The sequence below is a fragment of the Pezoporus wallicus genome, unplaced genomic scaffold (assembly GCF_028554395.1).
Source record: "Pezoporus wallicus isolate ANWC-B61680 ecotype Strahan unplaced genomic scaffold, APGP_CSIRO_Pwel_v1 contig_8403, whole genome shotgun sequence".
NCBI classification, from domain to species: domain Eukaryota; kingdom Metazoa; phylum Chordata; class Aves; order Psittaciformes; family Psittacidae; genus Pezoporus; species Pezoporus wallicus.
The window spans coordinates 320,621-346,114 of NW_026641953.1; the positions used below are offsets into that span (position 1 = coordinate 320,621).

Below are 25,494 nucleotides of genomic sequence, written 5' to 3' on the forward strand. Positions count from 1 at the left end.
GAGCACCCAGAGGTGGTTTTCTGGGGGGACTGCAGCTTCCCTTTGGGTGTGTTTTTCTGAGGCTGCTAAGAGCAGAACTGCTCTCTTCCCCCCCTACCCTTACAGGGTGTTTCATCTTACGATGGTTCTCTGGGCTGGTCCTCTGCTGCCCTGATTTCCTTGCACAGGTTTATGTGTGTAGCCTTGAGCTTGCCACAGATAGCAGTGGCTCAGCTGGAAAACATGCTGCCTATCCCTGCATGCTTCCACAGTGTGTTTTGGGGTGCAAAGCAGCAGTGAGGCTGCTGCCCCCCCCCCTTGCTGGATGGGGCCAGGCTGGGGGTGTCTGGTCTCTGGCTGTGTGAACCCAGCCTTTGCCCCTGTTGTGCAGATGGATGGTGTAATCAGGGCTGTGCTCTCCCTGCGGGACCTGCTGGCAGCAAGGCCAGGTGGCCAGGCTGTCCCATCCTGCAGTTCTCTGTCCTACTGCCCCAGCTGCTTGTCCTTGGAGTGGCAAAATTCAACTTCGCCTCAGCCATGGAGCAGAGCCCCTTGTGGGATGTCCTTTCCCTTTTTAGCCCTGCCCGGCTACTAGCACAAGAGGAGCAGAGCCAGAAAGAGGACAAATGTGCTGTAACAGACCTGGAAGAGCAGGAAGTTGGATGGATCCCAGCCCTTGCTGCATGATTGAGACTCTAACAGAGCTCCCGGATGCAGCCCCACAGGCAGGTGGCAAGGCAGAGCTGTCTCCCCTTGCCCTAAGTGAGGAGAGGGCTGCCCTTGGGCACTGGCTGGCAGCAGACCAGCTTTGTGGGGCTCATAATGAAACCCTGTTTTCTGCCACTGCTCTCATTCCTGGCAGCAGGGCAGACACTTGCCTCATCCCATCCTACCTGCTCCTTCCCACAAGAGTTCAAAACCTCTTACAAGGTGCATGGCCCCAGTACTGCTGCTCCCATGGGGTTCTAGCCACAATGGAAGCACATGGTGGGGCTAATGGTGAGTATCAGGGCTCCTCCAGCGTGCTGTGGCGTGGTTCATCTCCCATGCAGCAGGGAAGCAATTGCTGAAGCCCACGGGAAATGCTTGTTGCCACAAGGAAGTTTCAGCAGGAACAGGAAGGCACTGTTGTATAGCAGCCAATCTGAAGCACCGTGAGCTCCTACAATCCCTTGCAGTGGTTTTTATGCCTCAAAGTGTTGACGTGCTGGTTGGAATCATGGAGCAGACAAGGAATTTTACCCAAATTTATTCAGTGTCATAGTTCTTGCCCTCCCTCCAGCTTTTGAAGGCAATGAGATAAGTCTAATCCATCCAAATAGTACAGCAGTATTTAAAGACTTTTTCAGCAGAATCTTCCAATATATAAAATAAAATTTTACATATAGTCCCTGATTTTATAAAAACAAAAATAGCTTTTTTTCTTCCCCTTGTACAAAATATTTGGCATCAGCAGGTTCCAGACAATTGGGCTGGGAAGAAGAGATGTAGCAAGTAGTCTTCACCACACTGTGGGTGAGAATGTGACTGAACAGTGGCATTTGTCCTTTCTCAGAGAACCTACAACAGCGGAGCAGTAACGAGTTAAGTCTCTCTTTCTCCAAGGAATTCACCGCATATTTTGTAAGATGTTCCTGAAGTTTTCCAGTTCTCTAATGCTTGTTGAAATCCTGTGTGAGGAAAACAAAGAGGAAACATTAGAGCCACATCCACATCATGCTTTATTTAAAATTCAAGAGAAACTTGACAGCTCCAAGCAGCTCTTAGGAAGCCAGAATTTAGGATTTCAACTGAATTAGGTTGTGGTTAGGTTATTTGGTAATTTCACAGACTCTTTAAAAGAAACACTGAGAAACACAGAGGATGTTACAGAGATCACACAAACCCCTTAACTAGAGGTCAAGAAACAGACTGTAATATTCCAAGTGTTGCAGGCATGTCTCTTTGCACTGTAAACTTGTTTCTTCTGAAGGGTTATTTTTATCACCCACCTCATTTTTCCTGCTGAATGTGTTTTGCCCCTGGAGCATCAGTGAAGGGGCCAAGTCAGATCCTGAGAATATGGCCCATCTGTACAACCCTCTTCTGTACAGGAGGGTTCTGCCCTCCCGCATACAGGACAAACTGCTGTTCTAAGGTTTGGAATAACCCAAACAACAAGTGAGAGAAGGAGGTTTCAAAGGCTCCAAGGAGGATTTTCAGTTGGGCATCAGAGGGGAAAAGGGAAGAAAGGACAAGGCCTGTTCCTGAGCAGCTCAATTTACTCTGAAACACAGCCATGCAGAGATTCCCTAAGTCTCCTGCATGCTGCTTCCAGAGGCTGTGGTGACCTGGCAAGAGAAAGGCCAAGGAAGCTGAGCTGCCTTGGTGTAAAGGGAAGGCAGCTGCTGTGCTTGGGAGGGAAGCACGACAGCACCCCCTGGGGAAGAGCACTTAGGGGTTTTCCAGGTCTGATGCACATTACAGGCTCCCTACTACTTATAAGTGATGCTGCAAGTTTGGTTTGAAGCAAGATACAGCAGGACCCCTGAGCTTGAGCACTGGCAGCAATGTTGCCCAAAGAATCTTTTGAAAAGCTGTTTGCCAGAACCTCCAGCTCTGTCAACACCACTAAGCAGTAACATATAACCAGGTGTCTTGCAGCATCCTCTCCCTCCTAAGGCCTTGTTACCCTTGTTCTCTGCGAAAAACTCCTCATCCAGCTCTCCACAAGGGATGGACTGATGGAGTCCTGTTAAATGCAACCACTCTAAACAGATGTGGGGATGTTGTGTGTGCCCTGGAAGTGTTCAAGGCCAGGCTGGACAGGGCTTGGAGCAACCTGGTCTAGTGGAAGGTGTCCCTGCCCATGGCAGGAGAGTTGGAACCAACCATTCTATGAGTCTGCGATACTATGAGGTGGGCAGCTTGAAGTAGAGCTCAAAAGGGAGCATAGAACAACCACAATCCCCATCTGGGGACAACATGCTCTGAGGACAGAGTCACACAGTCCTTAAAATCTACCAAAATTCTTTGTATCTTTATACAAATGCTTCCTTGAATTTCTTAGAGAAATGTAGAGTATGACAGAGTTTTAAATTGTTTCACTCCATGTCAACATCATCTGATGTTTGAGAACTTCTTCGTGAGACAGAATAATCGGAACAGGAGCCAACACCAACACTGCTGGTAAGAAATGGCTGTTTAAGTTTAAAAGGGATGTAACCCTACAGCTCATGTGAAAGTAGAGGGGAAAAAAAAAGTCTCATACTAACCTTCCAAAAGCATTAAATAAGGCAACAATTTCTTGTCTGGTCAGCTGGAATCCATAGGAAGGGCCACTTTCAGGCATCTTTTCTATTAGGTTTTCAGAAAAGAGAATCTTCAGTGCTGTACCCAAGCCCTGCGTCTGTAACAAACAAGATCATTTAATAGCGGGGAGATCCCCAGAGCCTGACTCACAAGTTTAATTTTCCCTCCCTCCTCCATCTTTGCAAGGATTCCTGCTGACATCATCTAACAGAGCAAGACGTGGATTCCACCTAGCACAGATCAGAGAAGGGGCAGAGCACAGCCAGGATGCTTTATTCATTTAGTGTTGCTGTGACAGCACAGTTGCCCCACAGCAGCTTTCTGTGTAGGTCTGACCACCTGCAAAATCCAGCGCAGATCACACTGAGCAGCACCCTCTGCATTGCTTGTCAGAGGCCCTGCACTCCCTCCCCTCTTTCGGGGAGCTGCTGTAGCAAGGTAACCCAGTTTCCAACTGCAACGGCCACAGGCAGCTGCTGCCAAACCTGGAAGGTGCACACTGCTTCCTACTGACCACACAAGGTAACACCCGAGCAGCCTGATCTGTGCCTGGGAGCTGACCCGTACCCAAGAACTGCATCCGAGTCCCACAAGAGCAGCCTGCAGACACACCCCCTGCCACTGAGCAAGCTCACCTGCAACTTCCCCCACAGGCGACATTTGAAGCAGCCAACACAGTCCATTATCCTTGAAATATTCTTAAAGTGTAGCCTAAATTCCTCCTAGGGGAAAAAGACACCCAAATTGATTGTAGTTATGCACTAATTAGGACTTCTTCCATCTATTAATCCAAATCCAATAATGTATTAATCCTGGACTTCAGGCTAAATTCAGTGGGACTGAGCTAGGGAAAGGCATCCTGAAGTGGGGTCCCCAGCAGCAATTCCCCATTCTCCTGAAGGTGCAGATTGTAGTTACCTAACAAGTATCCAAACCATTCAGAAAGAAAAATGGAATTTAGAAAATTAGAAATTGGAAGATTTGAAATACCTCACCCGGTCCCTGGAGCCTTTTTAGATCCAACATTATCCCAGCCACACACCTGGAAATACCCTTTCACCAGCAAGAGTCCCTAATGGAAGGGCTGGCCAATTACCTTTAGTTTAGCAGCTTCTTTTTTATTTCCTGCAAAGAATGAGTTTTCATCAAAATGCAGTGGGAAAGATCTGAAATAGAATAAAAAGAGATTTGTGATTGGTGAGAAGCTCAGCATGGCCCGGCAGTGTGTGTTCACAGTGCAGAAACTGTCCTGGGCTGCATCATAAGAAGTGTGGTCAGCAGGTAGAGGGAAGTGATTTTCTTCCTCCACCTTCATTAGATCCCACCTGCAGTACTGCATCCAGCTCTGGGGCCCCCAACACAAATAGTACATGGATCTGTTGGAGCGAGTCCAGAGGAGGCCATGAAGATGCTCAGAAGGCTGGAGCACCTCCACTATGGAGACAGGCTGAGAGAGCTGGAGTTGTTCAGCCTGGACAGGAGAAGGCTCTGGGGAGACCCTAGAGCAGCTTCCATTGCCTAAAGATACTGACAATAAATCTGGAGTGGGGCTTTTGACAAGGGCCTGTAGGGATAGGACAAGGGGGAATGGCTTTAAACTGAAAACCTTCCCCATCCCTGACAGTGTTCAAGGCCAGGCTGGAGGGGGCTTTGAGCAACCTGGTCTAGTGGAAGGTGTCCCTGCCTGTGGCAAGGGGACTGGAACTAGGTGAGATTTAAGGTCCCTTCCAACCCAAACCATTCTAGGATTCTGTAATTATCTCTCCACAGCTAGTTTCTGTGGCTGAAGTCCAGCCCCAGGAAGTACCTGGTGAGGTGGGTAAATGAAACCAATCATTGAGAAACATTGGACATCTCTAGATGTATTTTAAGTGTAATCTGCTTGTTTCTTAGATTTCTTGGAGGCTTTCCATTTTAGCTTGCATCTCACCTTGGAGACATTTTCAGCAATTGCCCTATGGTTTCTAAGCAATTTTAGTCTGTTTTCTAATAAATGTAAGCATTGAAGGAGGAGGAGTGTGACAAGATAAATTCAAACATTGATCACATTGAGACACCTATTTCCACCTGCTTCTATTTCTCTTAGTCCAGACTGTCCAACAGCCCAAATCTCTGTTACCAACATGTTCAGAATTTTTTTTCCTAGTCAAAACAATGAAATCAGGACTGTTACTCCACAGATGAGTCAAACATGTAGCCAGCTTCAGGCCTGACATGTAGACAGCTATTAAATTCAATTCTGCTAAATCAAAAAGGCAGCCTAGACTGCTACACTTACACTCTGGGTCTAACCACCCTGTTTTGTAAATTGAGTACAGATAGAACATACTCCTACCAATACTGCACAAATCATACTATCCCACTAAGAGAAAGACCTCAGAACCCACTTCCCTAGGTGCTTCAAGTGAAAGGTTAAGCACGCTCAGAGACGCTGGGGCTGGAAGAGCCATTTGTCCCAGGCGCTGAGTGTAATTACTTGGCCAGGTGGAGAATGTCCAGCAGTAGGTTTTTCATTGCTGCATCATGACTCTTATTCCCTGTGTACAGCTGGAAACCTGGGCGCTCAAAGAATGGCAGCACTTTGGACAGGGCTCGCAGCTCTATCAGGTAGAGAAAATAGAGGTTCTTGAGTCTTCTGGGACCTTCTCCTCTGGTGCTGACTTCATCAAATCTTCGCTGGAACTCTGTAACATTGGGGCCCCATTTCTTCTCTGACCATGTATCTGAGAGAGTGAAAAAAAAGACAAAAATGTGATGGGTTTAGTTCAGGTTCAGCTCCTCCCACCATCCCAAATTAAATGATGAAATAGAACTCTAACAAGGGAGATGCAGGCTTTCCAACAGTCACAGACACTTCACCAACCACAGATTGTTTTAGAGTCCAGAGAGGTGGGCTTTTAGCCACACTTAAACCTCAGCAAGCACACAACTCCTGCAGACCTTGGTTAGCTGCTTTAAAACACGTCCCAGGCTTACAAGCAAAAGGTAAAATTGGAGGCTGCCCATTTTAACCAGTTAAATCAGTTGGAGAGTTTCTCATCGGGTGAGCTGAGTGTTTCTGGGAGCAGTTCTGCATAAGCTGGTGATAGCTCAACATCTGCAAGTGAAGAGGACCAGATGGATGTACCAAGAAGGCTGTGAAGGTCCCTTTGTTTCTTCACTCCTGCCTTCAAAAGCCATTAACTTAACTGCAGAACTCTGAAGAGGTCTCTGCTTTGTCATGAGAGTCTGCAGAGGCAAACAGGCCTCCTGCTCCCATTGCTCTGGCAAGCAGCATGGAGGCCAGAGGTTGGTAGGTTTCCTCATGAGCAGGGACATCTTCAGAGAATTCCTGCTGTTAGGGAAATGCAAGAGAACAAAAGCAGCCAAGGGTGGGAGGAGACTGGCCTCTATTTTCCATTCTCAAGCCCACAGGTTTCACAAAGGATATTTCATTTTGCTCATTCTGTCATATACTTAAGGCTACATTAAAGGATATAGTGGAATGTGGAACACAGCCAGAGCGAGCCAATGTATAAAAACAAAGATTAAAAAATAGGAAGAAGCTTTATCCTGTAAATCACACAGCAGGAAAGGGCTCCTTCCCAGCTCTGAGCTGAAGTAGGGTCTCTGCAAGGCGACCACAGCACCTGCTGATGGAAATCCCTGCACAGATCAAAGCTGTGCCAAGGAGCACCACCTCAGAGCAGAAATCACCTTCTGTAGCCTTCCAATGGATGCTCTCCCTTTCTACACACGCCAGACAGACACTCACTTGGCTGTGTGTAAACACCCTTATTTTACTAATCCCTCTGAGTCCCAACTCATCTCTTGCCTTTGATGTTTCTCTTGTCATTCCATCTCCCAGCTCTAACGTAATCTAACATCAAGGCAAGGTCTATGTGGGCTGTAGAGACTTAAATATAATTACTTAGTTAAATCTAAATTGCTTATCCAAATTTCAACAGCTGTCTCTAAATCTGTGCTTGATTTCTGTAAGCTTTAGCAGAATAAAGATGTTAGGCTTGACCCACATGTACCTCCCTGGACTACAATGACTAAATCCTTCAGGAAGTCTGTCATAACCTATACCCCTATGCTGCATGAGCAGCACACCATAGCCGACGGCCTCGCAAGACAAACTTATGTTTCCACGTTACCCTCGATTTTTAACCCCTGGGTTGAAACTTAGATCCTTCAGACAGCTACTTACGGACAAAGGCACGCAAAGGAAATGGAAATGGCATATGAAAATGGATCAAGGGTGCTGGGAAAGCCTAGCCAAGCATTTCACAGTCTAGGTGAGATTATTGCTAAACTGACCATCATAAAGACAAGGCTGTCCCTTCCTAGCCCAATACTCAGTTAGAAACCCACTCTAAGATAACCTTGGAGGAAGAATAGAAGGTATACATGCTGGGAGTCTTGGTACAGAGCACAGTCCAGCCATTTTCAGACCTGAAGGCATGTGGTAATTGCATTCCTAATTCTGTTACACAACTGGTGTGCTGAGAGAGGGAAGAGAAGGGCACAGACAGAGGCCTGAGCACTACAGGAACGGGCTCCAGCTAGCACTTAGTGGAGCCACAGAAGTCTCAATTTAGGAGTGATGCAGAAGAGCTATGGCAGAAAGTAGCATTTACCTTGTAAAAGGTACCTGGCACTCAAATGGATGTTGATGCTTGCATGGAGACCAGAAATGAGTCTGTAGAAAGCTCGTTTCTCTACACAGACACCTGAAAAAAATGGGCAGCTTAAGATACTGAAAGCTTACGTAGAACTTTCTTCTCCCAGCTGTCAGACAGAAATCTAACCCCACCTGAGTGTGGCCAGTAACTCCCACCCATGGCCGGACCATTTTGTGTTCATCCCAGGAAGAGCAACCAAGTTTAGACAAAGGATTACCTTTCAGCCACTTGTAAAACGCGTGCCCTGGAAACAAAAGAGGAAAACAAGCACTTCAGTTTGAGGGTACTGCCCAAGCCTGATACCCTGAACCACCTCCGAGGCCAGCCCCGGAGTTGCTCTTCTTGCTCCAGTTTGCAGAAGCCAGGAGAGGAGCATTAGAAGAGCATGAAAATAGTTTTTCTCCCCATCCTGACCGATGCTTCTGTAACACAGCATGGCAGCAGCTAAACACAGCACATGGTCCTTCCCACCCATCTCGGCAAGTGCTGCAGAACAGCACAGCATAGGGGGACACAGGGAGCATGGATTGCTTTTCTCTTCTGGCTAAGGTGGGGACAGGGGCATTTTGTTTGTCTATAAAACAAACAGCACAACAACCCAACCAAGTAAAAAAACTCCACACAGTGCGACCAAGTGCATACAATCACACAATGTAGTGTTTCACACTACCCCTGCTACTTGCTTGTAAGTAATCTGGAGAACATAAAATGATTTGGAGATAATTTGGAGACAAAAAGACACGGCATATACAAAAGCCCTGTGCTGCAGATGGCAAAGAGCTCCAGAGAACATGCTCTCCCAGATGTGAGCCCTGCAGGGCTGAGGGCTGGGTACCCAGCCTATGGGTCTTCTCAAAGCTCCAGCCTGAGAGCTGCTGTCTCAGTAATAACAAGTGCTGAAATAACCACAACACAACTCCGGTCCCTGAAGACTTACAACACTTCAATGACTATCTTCAAGTAGCCTTAAAAACCTGCTGGTGCTTTTTAAGCCCACAGAAGGATGGGCTGAGCTCAGGGACAGGGAGCTCAGGGAGATCTCTACACAGGGTCCTGAACACAACAGAATTTCAAGACAACTTCTGATTTGCCTGGAAAAAGATTTTGCTAACCAGGTGCATTAGTTAATGGTACAGCTCGACAGCATGAGAGAGACACCATGTTATTAGTAGAAACAGATAGAGTGCCACTCACCTCCATCATCTCCTGATGAAAAAGAGCATGAATGGTGGAGGAAAAGAGGAGATAAAAATTACACACAACCAAAATTAAACCCCAAAGCACAAGCATTAAGATTGCTCTGTTAATCTGCTCTGACAAGAGAATGAGCCTCTCCAGGGAAGCTTAGGAATGTTCCAAACATGGAAAATGTTCTGAACATCTCAAGCTGCAGCAGTGAACATATTAGATGAACAATGCTACTGAATAACCTTGACCAACACTGGGGGCATTGATATTTGCAAAGGAAGTAAAACCACCACACAGCTGAACCAGAAGCCAGAAAACAACGGACATAAATCACAGAATTATAGAATGGTTTGGAAGGAACCTTAAAGCTCATCCAGTTCCAACCCTCTTTCACAGGCAGGAACACCTTCCACTAGACCAGGTTGCTCCAAGCCCCGTCCAACCTGGCCTTGAACACTGCCAGGGATGGGGCAGCCACAGCTTCTCTGGGCAACCTGTGCCAGTGCCTCACCACCCTCACAGGGAAGAGCTTCCTAATATCTAATCTAAATCTCCCCTCTGTCAGTTTAAAGCCTTTCCCCCTTGTCCTTGTAAAAAGACCCTCTGCATCTTTCTTGTAGGCCCCTTCAGGCAGTGCCTACCTCTGCCAGAAGTGCCTTGTATGACCTCTGACAGGACACTCAAAGACCCCATCCCGGCTTCCTGCACTTTGTCACTTGCAACAACTCTAGCAGGTGTCAGTCTCTATTATCATGTCCTCCTGCTTCCTGATCTGTGAAAGGTATCCCTCTCCCCTCAGCGTATCTGTGGTATTTCATTCATATCTTGCCCTAAACAACCGAGGCAGTCCAGGGAAGCACTGGTATTTTCAAGGACATTGTACATTTCCTTTGCCAGGGCTGCTCCTGAAGTGCCACTCCTCTGCACGAGGGTCAAGAGAGAGGGGAAGCACCTACACAATTTAGGGAAAAATCACGGGATCCCCCTAGAGGGCACTGCTGGGGCAGTATTCAGGTCAAATGAACAGGGAATGAGGTTAAGGATATTCTACTCATCTGGGAACGATGGGGCATCAGGAGATGTGGGGTCTCTTAGCCGCCTTTGAGCAAGAAGCTCTCACGCTTCCAAAACCCTTCCCTACTTTCATTTATACTGTATAGGCTTTGCCTTTGGGGCAGATTTTCTCTTTCTAGATGGTGTCCACAGACTATCTCAGCCAGGTTCTCATTTCAGACCATCGCAAATAGTTTGGTATTGATGAGTAGAGAAACCAGGGACCCAGGGAGAGTTCAAAGTTCAGCTCTCCTCCCAGTCCCTCCAAAGTTCACATTTCTTCCAGGAGTGGAAGACCAGACTTTCCTTCTCCATGATAAATGCTAGAAAGCCACAGTTCCAGGTGCTCTTGTGTTAACCATAAAATTCTACGTGTGATCAAGAGCTACAACACATTTCTCATTCAGAAGAAGTAGCTCAAGAGAACATTTACTGTTCCTGGGGCTAGGATCAGTATGCTGCAAAACCACTTAGTGAAATAAATAAATGACTCACCTCTATCAGATTCTAAAGGTCTTTTTACATTCTGAGGCCTAAAAGGAAAAGCAAAATCATTTAAATAAGATATGTAAATAAGTTAGTGTCTCCTTGCTGTGCAGAGACACAATACAACAGAAATAGTTATTTCTCTGCAGTCAAATGGCTAAAGAGATCTAAGAACCCCTTCTATGCTTTAGCTTTGCTTAGAGAGGAAAAGGATAGAGCAAAATGAGGCTTTCTCTGGGGCTTTTTGTGTTGTTACGGGTTTTTTTTTTCTTCTTTCTTTATTAAAAACAGCTAGGAAAACTTGAGTGTCTACAGAAGTGTCGGTGGGCATTATCGCACAGTGCAGCACGATACACCAGTATGAATGGAGAGCAGAGCCCTAGAGACCACAGCAGTCAAGACTGCAGACCAGTGTCCACCAGTACTGTGCATCAGCCTCAGGGGTACCCCTGGCAGAGCTCAAACTGGCACACAGCCTGGGGAGAGAGCTCACCTCACCTGGGTGGTGGCCAGGGAGGACAGGACTGTGTGCCCAGGACCACATCGCACCAGAGCTGTGCACCCCCTGCCAGGCTGTTGCCTTGCCACACTGCAGGGCCTGCATCAGGAGCCTGCACCAGGGCAAGCCATGGTACAAACAACAGCCAAGGGAGGCTCATGGGAGAGCCACATGCCTATCCCCTCCCCTGACAGCCCACACTGCACAAGGGCTGTGGCAGAGACAGGAGAATGGGGATTAATGGGACAGTTAAAGCACGTGCGGCCCCTCTGCAAAAAAAATCAGCACCTGCAAGCTTGTGGAGTCTGTCTCCCAAAGCACCTACTTGAAGCAGTTTTCTTCATAAATGCTGTTCCAAATTTTCCAGGCATCCGGTCCTTTGTAGCCAGTATAGCGCTCAGGGTTCAGGAGTAAATCCACGTACTCCGCGTCAGGAGAAAGGACGTCTGCAAAGCAGAGTGCTGGGTCAGTGACAAAAATCTTGTGAAGGAAAATGTCATCTCCATCTAAGCTGCTAAATTCCTAAACAGGGCATGACCCTGAGCAGTGATGAAGCTTTGTCAGAAATCTTTGCATCACATTGTTTTCCAACTAGAGAGGGGAGGGGAGGTGGAAGAGAGAAGAAATGCTGTATATGCTGCAGGTTTGCTGAAGTATCACACACTGTCCTGAAAGTTTTGCAGAGGTACTTAAAATCCCACTACAACACTTGTCAGAGCTAAGAGGCCCCTGTACCATCAGCTTCGCAGAAGCTGTCTGAAGAGTCATCGTGCCGTGTCCACCGGAGCATTGCCCGCTGTGTTTCTTCACTGCAAAGGAAGTTGAAAGAGACAATGAGAAAGAGCACTGATACTGGGTTTTCTTCGAGATGGGTAAGGACTGCGGAAAAAGAAGTCCAACCTCAAAGAGCCATCAACAGCTCCAAGTCTCTTGGCTTCTTCACATTCTTCAGCAAGATTGTTAGCTTCTTCTGAGTACTGGGTTGAAAAACAAAGGGGTGGGGAGAGAAAAGGATTAAAAAACAGGTTTTTTGCTATTATAAGTCTGCCTTTAATGCCTTAACCTAGGTTAAGCATCAGAAACATTTTCATGATTCATCACACCCTGTGTTTCCATGGGATGTCTGCAGATACCCAGACACTTGTGCAATTGCCATGACTTGCAGGGCCTCACAGCAGCCTCCAGCACTGCCATAGGCGCATTTTGTCCCTGACACCATCCTGAAAGCTCTATAGCATGCCAAACACTTGAAGAGGGTAAAAATTTAGGCACAAATACTGCCCATCTGATTAAGGCAGCTTTTATCAGCTGCAGTGACATGGGACTGGCCTTATAAGCTGTGTCATTTTGTGTACACTGAGACACCTACCTTGTAACTTCCAGATCTGATTCCATCAGGGACTTCGTCCTGAAAGACAAAATGGAGCAAGTGCTTCGTGTGGAGCTGATGAGGTCTTTCAGCCTAATCTTCGAGAAAGATTAGGGAAGTTACCGCAGTTTCCAGTAGGTAGAAGGTAATGAAAGTGCTCAGCTCGGCTTACAACGCATCCAGTTTCAGGCTCCTCCACAGACTAAGGTTAAGCAATATTCTTGGGTGGTTTATTTGGATTTTTCGCAAGAGTCCTCAGAAGGTCAGCAGCTTTTCACAATGCTATGTCATGTTATGTTTTGCTTACATAAGCATGAGGTTGGGGAAGCCAATATAAACCCCAGAGGAGCTGGAGCTGCCTCTGGTCAGCTGGTGACATCCTGTCTACCAGTGATGCTGGCACTCCTCAGATACTGCACAACTGATACACGTCATTCCAAAACTTCCCCTTTGCCACTCCATCACCTAGTGCCAGCCCCACACAACCCGAGCAGTAGGCACAAGACAACTGGGCCCTAAATTCTCCTCAACTTCCATTTCCTGATCAGTGAGAAGGCAGTAAACCCACTTTTACATTGCAGAAGGAAATAATATGATGGCAAGTAGCACAGGAAGAGAAAAATTAAGCAATGAATAAGAGTTATTTTTATTGCTTTTGGTGTAAAATGGACCCAAATTAAAATAATTAAGAACAGCAGTGACACAGCCAGTTCTTAAAATAAGAACAACTTCTTCCCTGCAGGATGACCTGGGCAGGCTGGAAAAGTGGGCTAACAAGAGCCTTATGAAGTTCAACAAGGACTAGCGTAAGGTCTTGCACCTGGATAAACACAGTCGAAAAGTGCAGCACGGGCTGGGATCTACCCAGCTCGGGAGCAGCTCCATGGAAAAGGACCTGGGGGCCCTAGTGGACCAAGCTCAATAGGATTGAACAGTGTTCAGCTGCAGCAAAAACATCTAGCAGGATGCTGGGTTACATCAACAAGGGCATCACCAGCAGAGATAAAGATGTCATTGTCCTGTCTACTCAGTGCTTGTCAGACCACACCTGGAATATTGTGTTCAGTTTTGGCCTCCACTATACCAAAAGGTGTGGACAGCCTGGAGAGAGTCCAGAGGAGGGCCACAAAGATGATCCAAGGACCAAGAAGCCGTGTGAGGAAAGGCTGAGAGAACCGGGCTTGTTCAGCCTGAAGAAAAGAAGGCCCAGGGGAGACCTGATCACCACCTTCCAGTATTTAAAGGGTGGCTACAAAGAAGACAGAGACTCCCTTTTGACAAAGGAGTCCCATGGAAAAGACAAGGGGTGACGGCCACAAATTATTCCTGGGGCAATTCTGACTGGACACAAGAAAGTTTTTCCCAATGAGAACAATCAGCCATTGGAATAATCTCCAGATTGGAGATTATAATCTCCATTGGAATAATCACCAGAGAAGTGGTGGATTCCCCAACACTGGACACTGTTAAGATTCGGCTGGGCAGTGTGGTGGGCCATCTAGTCTAGGTCATGCTTTGCCTACAAAGGTTGGACCAGATCATCCTTGAGTTCCCTTCCAACCTGGTATTCTATGATTCTAGCTAATACTAATTTAATTGTAACATTACTCTGTCACATTGGTTGTAATCATTACTAAAAACATTCTTTTTAAGGAAAACAGTATTTAAGTAAAATTTAGGATTATTTTGAGAGGGGAGAAAAAATCATTCCCAACCCAACATTTTGGGTCCATAATAAGTGCTTTTTGAAGACTAGGGAAGCAAAGGACATGTCTTCTACTCTACCCCTCAAACACATATTTAACATACATATCAGATTTTATATAACACAAGTGATATTCACACACACCCCAGACCAGAATCTTCCAAGGTGTTGTATCAGCTTAGTAGGTGCTGGTTTTTTTCCAGCCAACAGCTACACTACACCACAGTAGTTACCAGGTGAAGGGGACAGATGCCTGTTTCACTGCAGCAGACATTAAGTTATACATGAAAATAAACTACTGCATTGGAAGATACATGCAAGTAGCACCATGAGGCCTCTGCCACTGAGAGCACTCATCACACTGTTGGCACAGCATTCCCCTGGGCACCATTGGCACACAACTGGCTCCAGAGACCAGGGAAGAAAAGGGTGAGACAGCCTGTTGCTGGCTGTGACCCACAAAGCCAGACTGGGTGGTATCTTCAGCACCTCTAGCAATCAAGTTGTGATTCATCTGCTGTCCCGTCCCCTTCTTTTCAGGCAGACACCTGCGGTCAAGGTGTTTTCTTTTAGCTCAGCAAAAAACCCTTTTATCCAGCAGACAGGGTCAAGAGTGTTTGCTTTCATACTGGGAAAATAATACTGGTCTCTGGAAGAGCCATTGCACATAAAGAGAATGGGCTGGGAAGGCTGAATTCATCAGGCAAAACTGCAAATCACAGTGTGGCTCACTGGCCAACTACGAACATCCTGCCAGTTAACACAAGAGGCACTTCTTGTAATAGTGGATTTGCCCAAACCCCATCCATTAATGCCAAAAATAACAGGGTCCAGGACAATGTTTTAGCCATTCATGGAGGGTGCAACTATTAAAAGCCCAGCTTTCCTTTAAACTGTCACAATTTAGCATTTTGGCCTTTCTCATGGATACCAGTGTCACTGCACCTAAGAAAGCTCCACCAGAGCCACAGTTTTGCTGCAGCTACAATAATAAGTCATTTGCCTGGTTCTTCCTCTTGGTCTGCAAAAAGCCAAATAAAGGTAAAAGAATGGATTTGGTACTTACAGACGGGCAGGGCTTTACAGCACAGTCTCTTATTCCACAATGACTGTTGTCATTCCAGAAAGGACAAGGTTTCTTTAGGTTTACCTACAAATAACATAGTATGCTATTACACATTTTTTCCATGCAACCACACCAACCTTCCACACCAGATTTACCAACACACATCTTCAGTGCCTTAGTGCAAGACTTCAGGTTTAGTGCAAGGTGGAGTGCAGTGACAGTGGAAACAGTTGGTGTTATTTATCTTAACAACATAAAAAGCTGATTACACTCATTGACTTGTCTCTCATACAACATGCGTGCACCCACACAACCTGGTCAGCACTATTTATGGTAACACAGAATGCAGGAGGCACACATCTTGCATGATGTCTTGTACAATTACTACAGGACACTCGGAATATTGCTGACTTTGTTTTCTGTGAATCTCAGGGGATGTTTGCTCCCCACTGATTTTGTTTCCTTGTTTTGGGCATCTTCAGACCTCAGCCTGCCTCCCTGTCAGAGGAACAGGGAGAGGATGTGCTAGAGCCCTGCTGCCATCCACTTGTGCCCAGAGCACAGGTCTGTTGCTGTCAAGTCACCTGTGTTCTGGACATGTTGGTTTGTGAGCCTTCCAAGCTTGGTGGGAACAAATAACTCCTTGGTGTTCACAAGACCGATTGCTATCACTCATGTCCTTGCTATCAATAGAGGTTATTCTTTTAATCCTTGCTTTGCTGGTTCTTCAGGTGCTTTCACACACAGACATTTTTATTCATGTTTCATTTAGACCAATCTTAGTATTTCTGCTACAAATCCCAACACTGGAAGGGGAAAGGACATGCATTTCTTTAATAAGCCCTAGTCTTCCTTTTCTGCAAGTTGGTATCAAGTGTCATTCTTCCTAAACAATTAACAAGATTTTGTGGGTTTGGTAGAGAGGGCGAGCAGGGAAAAGCAGCTTCACCCCCATGATTTTATATATGGGCCCATGCAGTGAAGTTGGGAACTTTGCAACTTGTTCCTACAGAAAATGTTTATTTTGCCCGCAGAAACAATCAGGCAACAGTCACTGTTCAGTATCTGTACACAGCAGGTAAAAATACCATCCCATAAGCCAAACACGCTCAAACAAGCTCCACATTTAGTCACATACACGCGGTCTCATGCCAATGTCTGGCAGTTACAGTCATCACGTCACCCAAATGCCTGGTAACTAAACCTAGCTCTCCACCTCGATGGGGAGACACTATGGAGACTCTCGTTATGCAACATGGATCTCTGGTCATCAACATTTTTGAGCCACAGATCAACAGAAGGAGTCATTTCATTGGTTTACTGCTTGAGTTCTTAAGGGGGAAAAATGCATAAGGAAATACCTTTAAAGCCATGCATCTTATAAGCATATTGTATGACATTAAGATTCTCCTAATAATAGAAGAGTCCACCTACTGACTGCATTCTTAAAAGATCAGGATTAAAATGTAGGCATCTGATTTTAAAAAAGATTAGCAATAACTTCAGGGGAGAGTTGAAAAAAGAAAAGCAAAGCAGTAGCACACAAAATAAATACAATTCTTCTATGAGAAAATCACCTTGTAGAATCTGAAATAGTCACTTTCCAGAAGTTCATTCAGTCTAGGAAAAATCTTGTAGTTGTTGAAGGCATCAATGGTTTCTACATCACAGGTGCAGTCATCTAAATGGCCAGTAACCTGTTAGATAAAAGAAAAACAACAACCAAATATGAACAACTTCACCAGTGCTTTTTAACACTGCAGACAATAAAACAATTCAGAATTGTCTTTCCTTTTACCAGCAACTCAACTGATTAAGTTTAAACAACGTTAAAATAGACTCTGCCGATTGGCAGAGAACTTCTTTTGATGCATCCTTTAGGAGCTGTCCTGTATTTGTTGCTTGGGATAGGCAGTTTTCTCTGGCAGCGCTTTTCCTCTAACACAGAGAGATATGTTAGAATTCACTGATGTCAGAGTAATAGGCATCAGATGGACACTTCTGTCTCTAAAAGACAGAGATAACAGGGCACATCCATGTGTCACGCACATACACAAAATCCACACAGCCCTTGTCCACACATCACACACAGCTACAAAGATCCCAGATGTTTCACTTGAGGCCAAATCCAGCAAGACCTTGATATTGGCTGCTGTAAGAGCTGGGAGCCATAGGCACTGCCAGCTGAGGCTACCAACTGTGACCACCTCAGTCTATCACTCCTGTAGGATGGCACACAGAGGAGAGTTGGCATTTCCATAAGGGGCCAGTCAGGCAACAATAATGCCACCGAAGATTATGGCACCCAAGAAAGTCCCTGTGGTTAATCAACTATGCCTCAGCCATTTGTTTGACTTAATCAGAACCACAGCAACTGCAACAGGCTCTCTCCAAACCTCACCTCAGAGAGCCATATGACAAGAAAAATTTGTTTTAAATGTGATGTAGAAAGCCAGTGCTTCTTGCATCACCCTGAATGACTCAAGCTCTGAAGAGGCAAAAAAAGTAAGAAGTAGCACAAATTCTACTATGGGTTTGCAAGATGTGGATTACAGTCCCAATGACAAAGTTGCACAACAAAAGTAGTTTTAAACAGATCTGAGCTCTGGAGAACATCACTTGTGACCAGCCATCAGCTGGATTTAACTCCACTTCCCACACTTCAGGGCTGGCCATCCAGCCAGTTTTTACCCAGCAAACAGCACACCCCTCCAAGCCAGTTTCTCCAGGAGAATGCTGTGGGAAATGGTGTTAAAAGCCTTACTAAAGTCCAGGTAGACAACATCCACAGCCTTTCCCATACCTACTAAGCAGGTCACCTTGCCGTAAAAGGAGATCAGGTTAGTCAAGCAGGACCTGCCCTTCATAAAGCCATACTGACTGGGCCTGATCACCTGCACATGTCCTGTACATGCTACGGGACAGCACTCAGGATGATCTGCTCCATAAAATCCCCCAGCACCAAGGTCAGGCTGACAGGTCTGTGGTTTCCCAGGTCCTCCTTCAACCCCTTCTTGTAGGCAGGTGTCACATTTGCTGACCTTCAGTCAGCTGGGACCCCTCCAGTGAGCCAGGACTGCTGATAAATGATGGGAAGTAGCTCAGTGAGCACTTCCACCACCTCCCTCAGCACCCCTGGGTGGATCCCATCCAGTCACCCTGGCCAGAAATCAAGTATTACTACTCATTCACTCTCAACAGCACACCAGGGATTTTTCCTGGATGTAGCAATACAACATGGGGCAAGCTGCCATTCCCCTCTATCAGATAAATTTTAAAGTTTTAAGACCAGACAGTTGTTTTAAATTGATCTTGTTGATTTATGAAGCAAAGAATGGGATGTTTGCCACAGTTGTGATAAGAAACCAGCTTGTCTTCTGTCCCTGAAAGCCTACAAAATCCTGGTAGGAAACAGCACAGAAATGATGCACCCCATGATAGTGTTCTAGGAGGTAATGTCCAGTCTTTGCCTTCTCTCTGGGCACAGGACAGCCGGAAGCAGAGACAAGCAGAATAAGGCTGGAAACATTGGCAGCTCCTGTGCAGTCTGACAGAGTGCACTGATGGGTGGTAGCACAAAAGCTCTCTAGGAGAGGCCAGATTCAAACAGGCAGATGGGGGATGTGCAAAAACTAAGAATTCGCTGGATTGTATTTAAGGGGCTCCCCCTTTTCTTACTTTTAACGCACTTGACCAGCCTAAGGGTCACTGAACACTGCGGAACAGCAAAAAGAAGCAGGTACCATCCCCCTTGCAGGAAAGGCAGCAGATGAGCAAAGTCATAGGCATATGTGAGAGGGAGTAGAACCCTGCAAGCCTCAAGAAAAAGCATCCCTGAATCCAAAGTAAAGGGGCTGCTCCAGTCTTCACAATTAGGGCAAAATACATTCTGTACAGTGCCACGTGTAAAACACGAGCTACCTGCCTTGACACACTTCCGGAGAGCCCTCAGATCATTCAGCAAGAGCTACACGTCAACTTAAACCCATTGTAATTACTACTGTGGGAATGGAACTCCCTGTCTTCCTTCCAATAGCGCAGGCAGAAAACGGAGCACTTGCCCTCAGAGCACACATGAAATGGGGTGGTGGCACAGGAAGAATAGCCTGGATTAAACACAAAGCACCTTAAAGGCAAGTGCAAGTTCCTTCCCGCCACCCCAGACAGGGAAAGAAGGAATCCAAGCTCTAGACCCGGACTGCTCCATAGCAGGAATTAATATTTTGAGAACAGCTTTTTTTCCAAAGGGCTTTGATATTCTGGACTCATCAACACTGATCTAAGGAGGAGTGAGGGGAAATCAGAGCATGCCAGAATGAGCACTCCACTTAAACAAATGGTTTGTGCTAAGGCACCATGATTTGGAGGCTCACTTCTAGTTGTAGAGCTTACATTGAAGCCCCCCATGTTATCCTCACACAGGTGCCGGATGCCATCATGCATTTTACACACTAATGAGAATTAACAGCATAGCAATTAAGCTTTCCACTAGCCTGAATCGCCCCTATAAAAAACAGCACTTTGCTAATCCAGTTACCCAATTTAATGCTGTTTCAGGATTAAAAAACAAACAAAACCCCCCAAAACCCAGCAAGAAACAAACCACAACAAAAAGCCAACCAACCACAGTTATTATTTCCTGGAAACTTGGCATCCTTTAGGCAGGAAGGTTATAGATGGGGTCTAAAAGTGGCCTACAGATGGGTTTGTGGATAATCTTCAGCTGCTCCCTATATCCATGCTAGTCAAACATGTTGCTCCCAGGGAATGACACTGGAGTGCTCAGCAAGCCCTCAATGGGAACAGCCTGCACTATGGGCACTAGGCTTCACTGCATCTAGCAATCAATTCAAGCCGGAACCAAGGTGGCAAAACACCATCTTGAAAATAACCCAGGGTGAAGTGCAGCAGCACATAACTAACACAAAACTGAGGACGAGATGGGTTCACGCTTTGGAGATCTCCACGTATCCACTGCTCTGTTTAGAAAGCACTGGTGGGAAGATAAGCCACAACTGCCATCAAAGGGCAAAGAGGAAGCACTGGGGAAATCTCAAGCTCTGCTCAACTCTGAGGGAAAACTCCTTCTTTCCCCAGGGATCTCAGTCATTCTATGCAGAAATGGGCAATTTCCCCAACCTGCGCATAAGATATTGCTGGCCTGCTTACCTTCCATCTCTGCCTGCTGAGCCAGGCCTGGTGACACTACCTGCTCATGCCCAACCTACCAAAGCTCACGAAGGAGCAGAGAAGACACAAGCCAAGTCTCCTCAGAGACTGAGATGAAAGTCCCAATGATGCTACCACCAAACAGCACTGACCCACATGAAGATGCAGGGATGTGGGCAGCATCAGAACACTTGGCAGGGCATTGTCTTCACCACAGAAGTTCCCTCTTGCTCCATGACTGCTTACCACCCCAGAGCATGTAAGCAGCCAGAGACTTGTGTGTTTTGGACTTCAGTTAAGCTACAGCACGTGTCAAACATGCCCTGCAATGGGTGGCATCTTAAAACACTTTCCCCCCGCCTCTGTAAAGTATTTATCTACATCTTCAGCTTGTATTAATTAGAACAGCTGTTTAAGATGAAATTTAAATTGATCCAGTCCCAAACATGTGCCCTGTGCTTGCTGGCATCTGTGAATCACTGAGCTGAGCAGCAGCAATGGGTTTCACTCCACCCAGTAAGGGTGTGAGAGCCTGGCATGAAGCTGACAAGCAGGGCTGGGTTTCCCAGTGGGAAGAGATGCAACGGAGCCGCTGGGACAGACACGACACAAGCAGCTCCAGTTGCTGAGCAAGCACCAAGGAAGGCGTTTGGCTGTCCCTCTGCAATAGCTGCTTTCAATCCCTTAACACAGGTTGAACCACAATCACACGTGGACTCCACATCATCCTTGGGTTTGGCCTTTCCTTCCACCCCAGCCTCCTGTCAGTCTGCTTTCCCTATGCTGCTGGTCCTCTTTCTGCTTTCCCTAGTGTCACAGAAGCATCCCCTGGGCAGTGGATTTAGGGCTTCTTTTGCTATGGGCCCCATCCCAGACCCATACACCACCACGTATTGCACAGCTGGGCAGGGAAGGAGGCAAACTCTTTTCTGGATCTCCCACTTACAGCTACAACAGGGCACAAGGAAGGGAATGCTACAGTGGCTGAGGAGTTGCTTTTAGCCTGTACTGACCTCCCTGGCAGCTGCCTGCTCTCCTAGACAAGCCACACCAGTCCCAGGCTGATGGCAAGCAGATGCTTTCCCTGCTGCCCCATGGAAGCTTCCTTGCAGTCTCCCTGCACAAGTGACCGGTGGCTGTGCTGAAGCACTCAGTCCAGCTAGGGTTCCCTTTCACCCATGCCAGCACACTTGGAGCAAGGAGCTGGCAGCCGGGTGAGGATAATCATGCCCAGCATCTGTCCTCCAAGCAGTATATGCCAGCCAAGGTGCTTTCTTCCCTGTCTTCTGCCCAGAAAAGAAGGCTGGGGCCTCCAGAGCTCACACAGAAGCAAACCTCACCTGGGAGCCTCAGGATGCAGTTAAACCTGAGAAGCTGATGTGCTGCCAGATATCACCTCTGAGCATCTGCTAGCAAAGAAGGATCTGCAGCTCTCTGCACTTGGAGCCACCCAGCAGAGATCAGGAACTGTGCTAGGGATAAATTCCTGCCCTGAAGGCTGCTGGGTGAACATCAATTCAACAGGAATACAAGAGTGGTTTGAAAGTCTGTTCAGGTAACAGGGAGGTAACACTCAGTGCCCAGACTCACCCCTAATGACAACGTACTGACCGTAGGAACATCCCGGAAGAAAAGTGGCCCTTTGCCAGACCGGAAACCTAGTCAAAATGCCAGTCTGCCCAGCACCTGCAGCACATCCTCAATGCAGCACCATCAGTCTGTAAACAGCAAATGAGCAATAATTGCTAGGAACATGGAGAACTGATTCATGTCTGACTAAAGCATTAGCACCAAGAGCAGTATCAGGGCTGGTGACGAGCTGTCTGTAAAGTCTGAGAGAACTCCAATATTGAAATGTTATCCAACACTAATGAGAGGGGTTAGAAAGCAGGAACAGTATGTGAAAAAACAGTACTTTTAGTAATAGTTCCAAATACAAGTTTCAGGACTGGTTAGCAACCCCTTTAATAAAATGAAGAGCTAAAATAACAGTCAGAAAAAGCAGGTGAGGCACTGCTCTTACTAGTACAGAAAGAGAGCAACACCCATTCCAGAAGTATGGCCCACATAGGTCAGCACTTGAAGTACTGCTAGAGCAGCCCCCGTCACCTGTCACAACATGGGCTGACAGACAAGTTGAAGCTCTTCCACTCACCCTGCATCAAGGTTTCTTGATCTGACAACCTTGTGAGACAGCAAGAGATGGTTCACAGGAGGAAACCAAAAGCTATACCCAAGCCTTGGAGTATATAAACAAAAGAGGTTAAACCATACCATTTAAGGCTTGCCCTGTATTTTATTTGGTGGTAAATTAACACCACCTCACAAGATGATCAGCAAGTCATTTTACAAAACGCCTCAGGTGTGTTTTTTAGCAGGTTGTGGTTTGCAAGGCTGAGAAATGCCACCCCACACAACACGCTTTCCCAAAGGCAATAAAGTCTGGAAAACTCTTGACCCTGAACACTTGTATTGAAAACTAAACCGAAGCACACACTACATGAACAAAAAGTGCGTCGCAACAAAACAACAGGGTACAGAGTACAACACCAGTTTCTCCTCCCCAGGGAAAAATACCTGTAAGCCATTACTATGCCAGGATGCCAGTTCATTGAAGGTTAGGGCTTCTTATCCCACACCACACTGCCCACTCAGGCTTTAGTCCTTAGGAGAAAAACTTCACTGCAAAGCAGGAAGTGTACAAGCAAAAGCCCTACAGATGTATGTTGGTTGATGAGAAGCTCAACATGAGCCTGTAACGTGCTCTGGCAGCCTAGAAAGCCAATTCTGTCCTTAGCTGCACCAAAAAAAGAGCAACCAGGAGGTCAAGGGAGGTGACTCTCCCCCTCTGCTCTGCTCTTGTGAGACTCCACCTGCAGTACTGCATCTAGCTCTGGGGACCCCAACATAAGAAGGATGCGGACCTATGGAGCAAGTCCAGGGGAGGCCGCAAAGATGCTCCAAAGGCTGAAGCACCCCTCCTGTGGAGACAGGCTGAGAGGATTGGGCATGTTCAGCCTGGAAAAGAGAAGGTTCTGGTGAGACCTTAGCCTCTTTAGGCTTCTAATGCTTAAAGAGGGCTGACAATAAATGTGGAGAGGGACTTTTTTACAAGGAGATGCAGGGACAGGAAAGGGGGAATGGCTTTAAACTGACAGAGGGGAGATTTAGGTTGGATATTATGCAGAAGTTCTTCCCTGTGAGGGTGATGAGGTCCTGGCACAGGGTGCCCAGAGAAGCTGTGGTTGCCCCATCCCTGGCAGTGTTCAAGGCCAGGTTGGATGGGCGTTGGAGCAACCTGCTCTAGTGGAAGGTGTCCCTGCCTGTGGCAGGGGTTGGAACTGGATGGTCTTTTAGGGCTCCTTCCAACTCAAACCATTCTATCATTCTATCTATCACTCTATCTATGTATCTATCAATCACAGATACAGAATCAAAATGCATGTTTTTCAATTCTTGATCAGCACAGTTTATATTTACCATTTCCACACAAAACTGAAGTGTTAAGACCCACCAGAAGTCAAAGACAAGCACACAGCTGCAGGTTTTTTTTTCATTTCTCCATTCTCAGTTTCTGACTCACATTTAAGCACTAGAATTTTAGTACGGCAAAAGTAACCCTTTTTTTTTTTTAATAAAGGAACAAAAATAAAGCACTAAATACACTGTGCTATCTTTACTCTTTCATCTTGCAAACGTGCTTGTGCTAAGTTAAGTCAAAAGGAACCTGTGGAGGCACCATTCCCTCAAATCCAGCTGCCTGGTCTCATCTCTTGGTGAACGATACCCAGTTCTCTCATTACTGCACACCAACAGAAGGTGCACCGGCCAGCCGAGAACAAGCCTGGCACATCAGCAAAGGAAAAAACACTGGAAGAGCTTTAACATGAGGGCAGCCCAACTCCCGCTGGCATGGCAGGGTAGGGCAGCGGGTGCCTGCTGCAGCCACACTCTCTCCTAGACAGTGGAGCTGGGAAGAACAGCGAGGCAGACCCACAGGAGAGCCTAGAGAAAACTCCGGGGTGACCTCACAGCAGCTTTCCAGTACCTAAAGGGGCCGACAAGCTGGAGAGCGGCTTCTGACAAGGGCCTGTAAGTACAGGACAAGAGGAATGGCTTTAAACTAACAGCGGGGAGATTTAGATTATATATTAGTACAGTAATACACATAAAAAGCCCGACGAGAGGCGGCTAGGAAAGGACAGCTCCCCTAGCTGAAACAGTCGCGTTTCCTGCTAGGCGCAAGGAGAGAATACAGTTAAGAAGGCAAGGCAGAGGGCACGGGACTGCTCAGTGGCGTGAAGTCGCCCTCCGAGTGCCTTTGCTTTGGGGCACCTCGCAGCAGGCTTCCCCATGCTCACAGAGGAGCTGAGCACTGCCTCACCTGCACCCACGGTCCGCGCCCGCCCTGACGGCTGAGCCCCAGCCCCACGCCGCGCTGCTGCCGCCCCGTCCCGCCCCCCGGCAGAGCCCACCTGGCAGAAGCAGCGCCGCTCTGCCGCGCCGGGCGTCCCGCGGCACAGCACGGCCCCCGGCGGCAGCAGCAGCAGCGCGGCGAGCCCCAGCAGCCGCAGCCCTCCGCCCGCCGCCATCTCTCCGCCCCAGCGCCGCCGCCGCCGCGGCCTGAAGAACCCGCGCCGCGCACCTCCCCTCGTCGGGGGCGCGGCCACCGCCGGCTACGGCCCGTGCCGCACGGAGCACGGCCCACGGCGCTGCCCAGGGGCGTCCGGGCCCTCGGCGGGAACGGGAGGCGGCCCCGGGGAGCTGCCTGGCTTCCCGGCACCGGTGACTCACCGGGGCCGGGCGAAAGGCGGCTCTGGGTCGGGGCTCACGTCCGCAACGGTGCCGTGACCAGAGGCAGGAGCCACGGGCTACAGGCAGTGAGTAACGAGAACTGGGTGGGCACTTCCCGGAACTGTGATGAGCATGTATATAATGAAGATATATAAGCTGTAAAGTGCCTCTTCCCGATGTGCGTGGTAGGCGGAGCGGTCCCCCGCGCACCCGGTACCATGACAAAGT

At 47.4% G+C, this 25,494-nt stretch overlaps 2 protein-coding genes across 2 annotated transcripts in view; one reads left to right on the top strand and one right to left on the bottom strand.

Annotated features, from left to right (window-relative positions):
* Positions 1–1,212: 1,212 nt before the first annotated feature.
* On the bottom strand, positions 1,213–25,064 carry ERO1A (endoplasmic reticulum oxidoreductase 1 alpha). The gene is made up of 15 exons (XM_057426330.1): positions 24,948–25,064; positions 16,881–17,000; positions 15,304–15,387; positions 12,533–12,571; positions 12,064–12,140; positions 11,899–11,972; positions 11,489–11,609; positions 10,674–10,711; positions 8,155–8,181; positions 7,893–7,985; positions 5,747–5,993; positions 4,367–4,436; positions 3,906–3,992; positions 3,234–3,367; positions 1,213–1,649 (listed from the first exon to the last, which is right to left on the bottom strand). Exons 1-15 carry the CDS (start codon positions 25,062–25,064, stop codon positions 1,589–1,591), a joined length of 1,389 nt encoding a protein of 462 aa, XP_057282313.1. The 3' UTR covers positions 1,213–1,588.
* Positions 25,013–25,494, top strand: part of STYX (serine/threonine/tyrosine interacting protein) — a 36,251-nt gene continuing 35,769 nt past the window's right edge. Inside the window, exon 1 of the mRNA XM_057426335.1 lies at positions 25,013–25,018. The gene's annotated coding sequence lies outside the window, so the exon portion shown is untranslated. The remainder of the gene's footprint in view (positions 25,019–25,494) is intronic.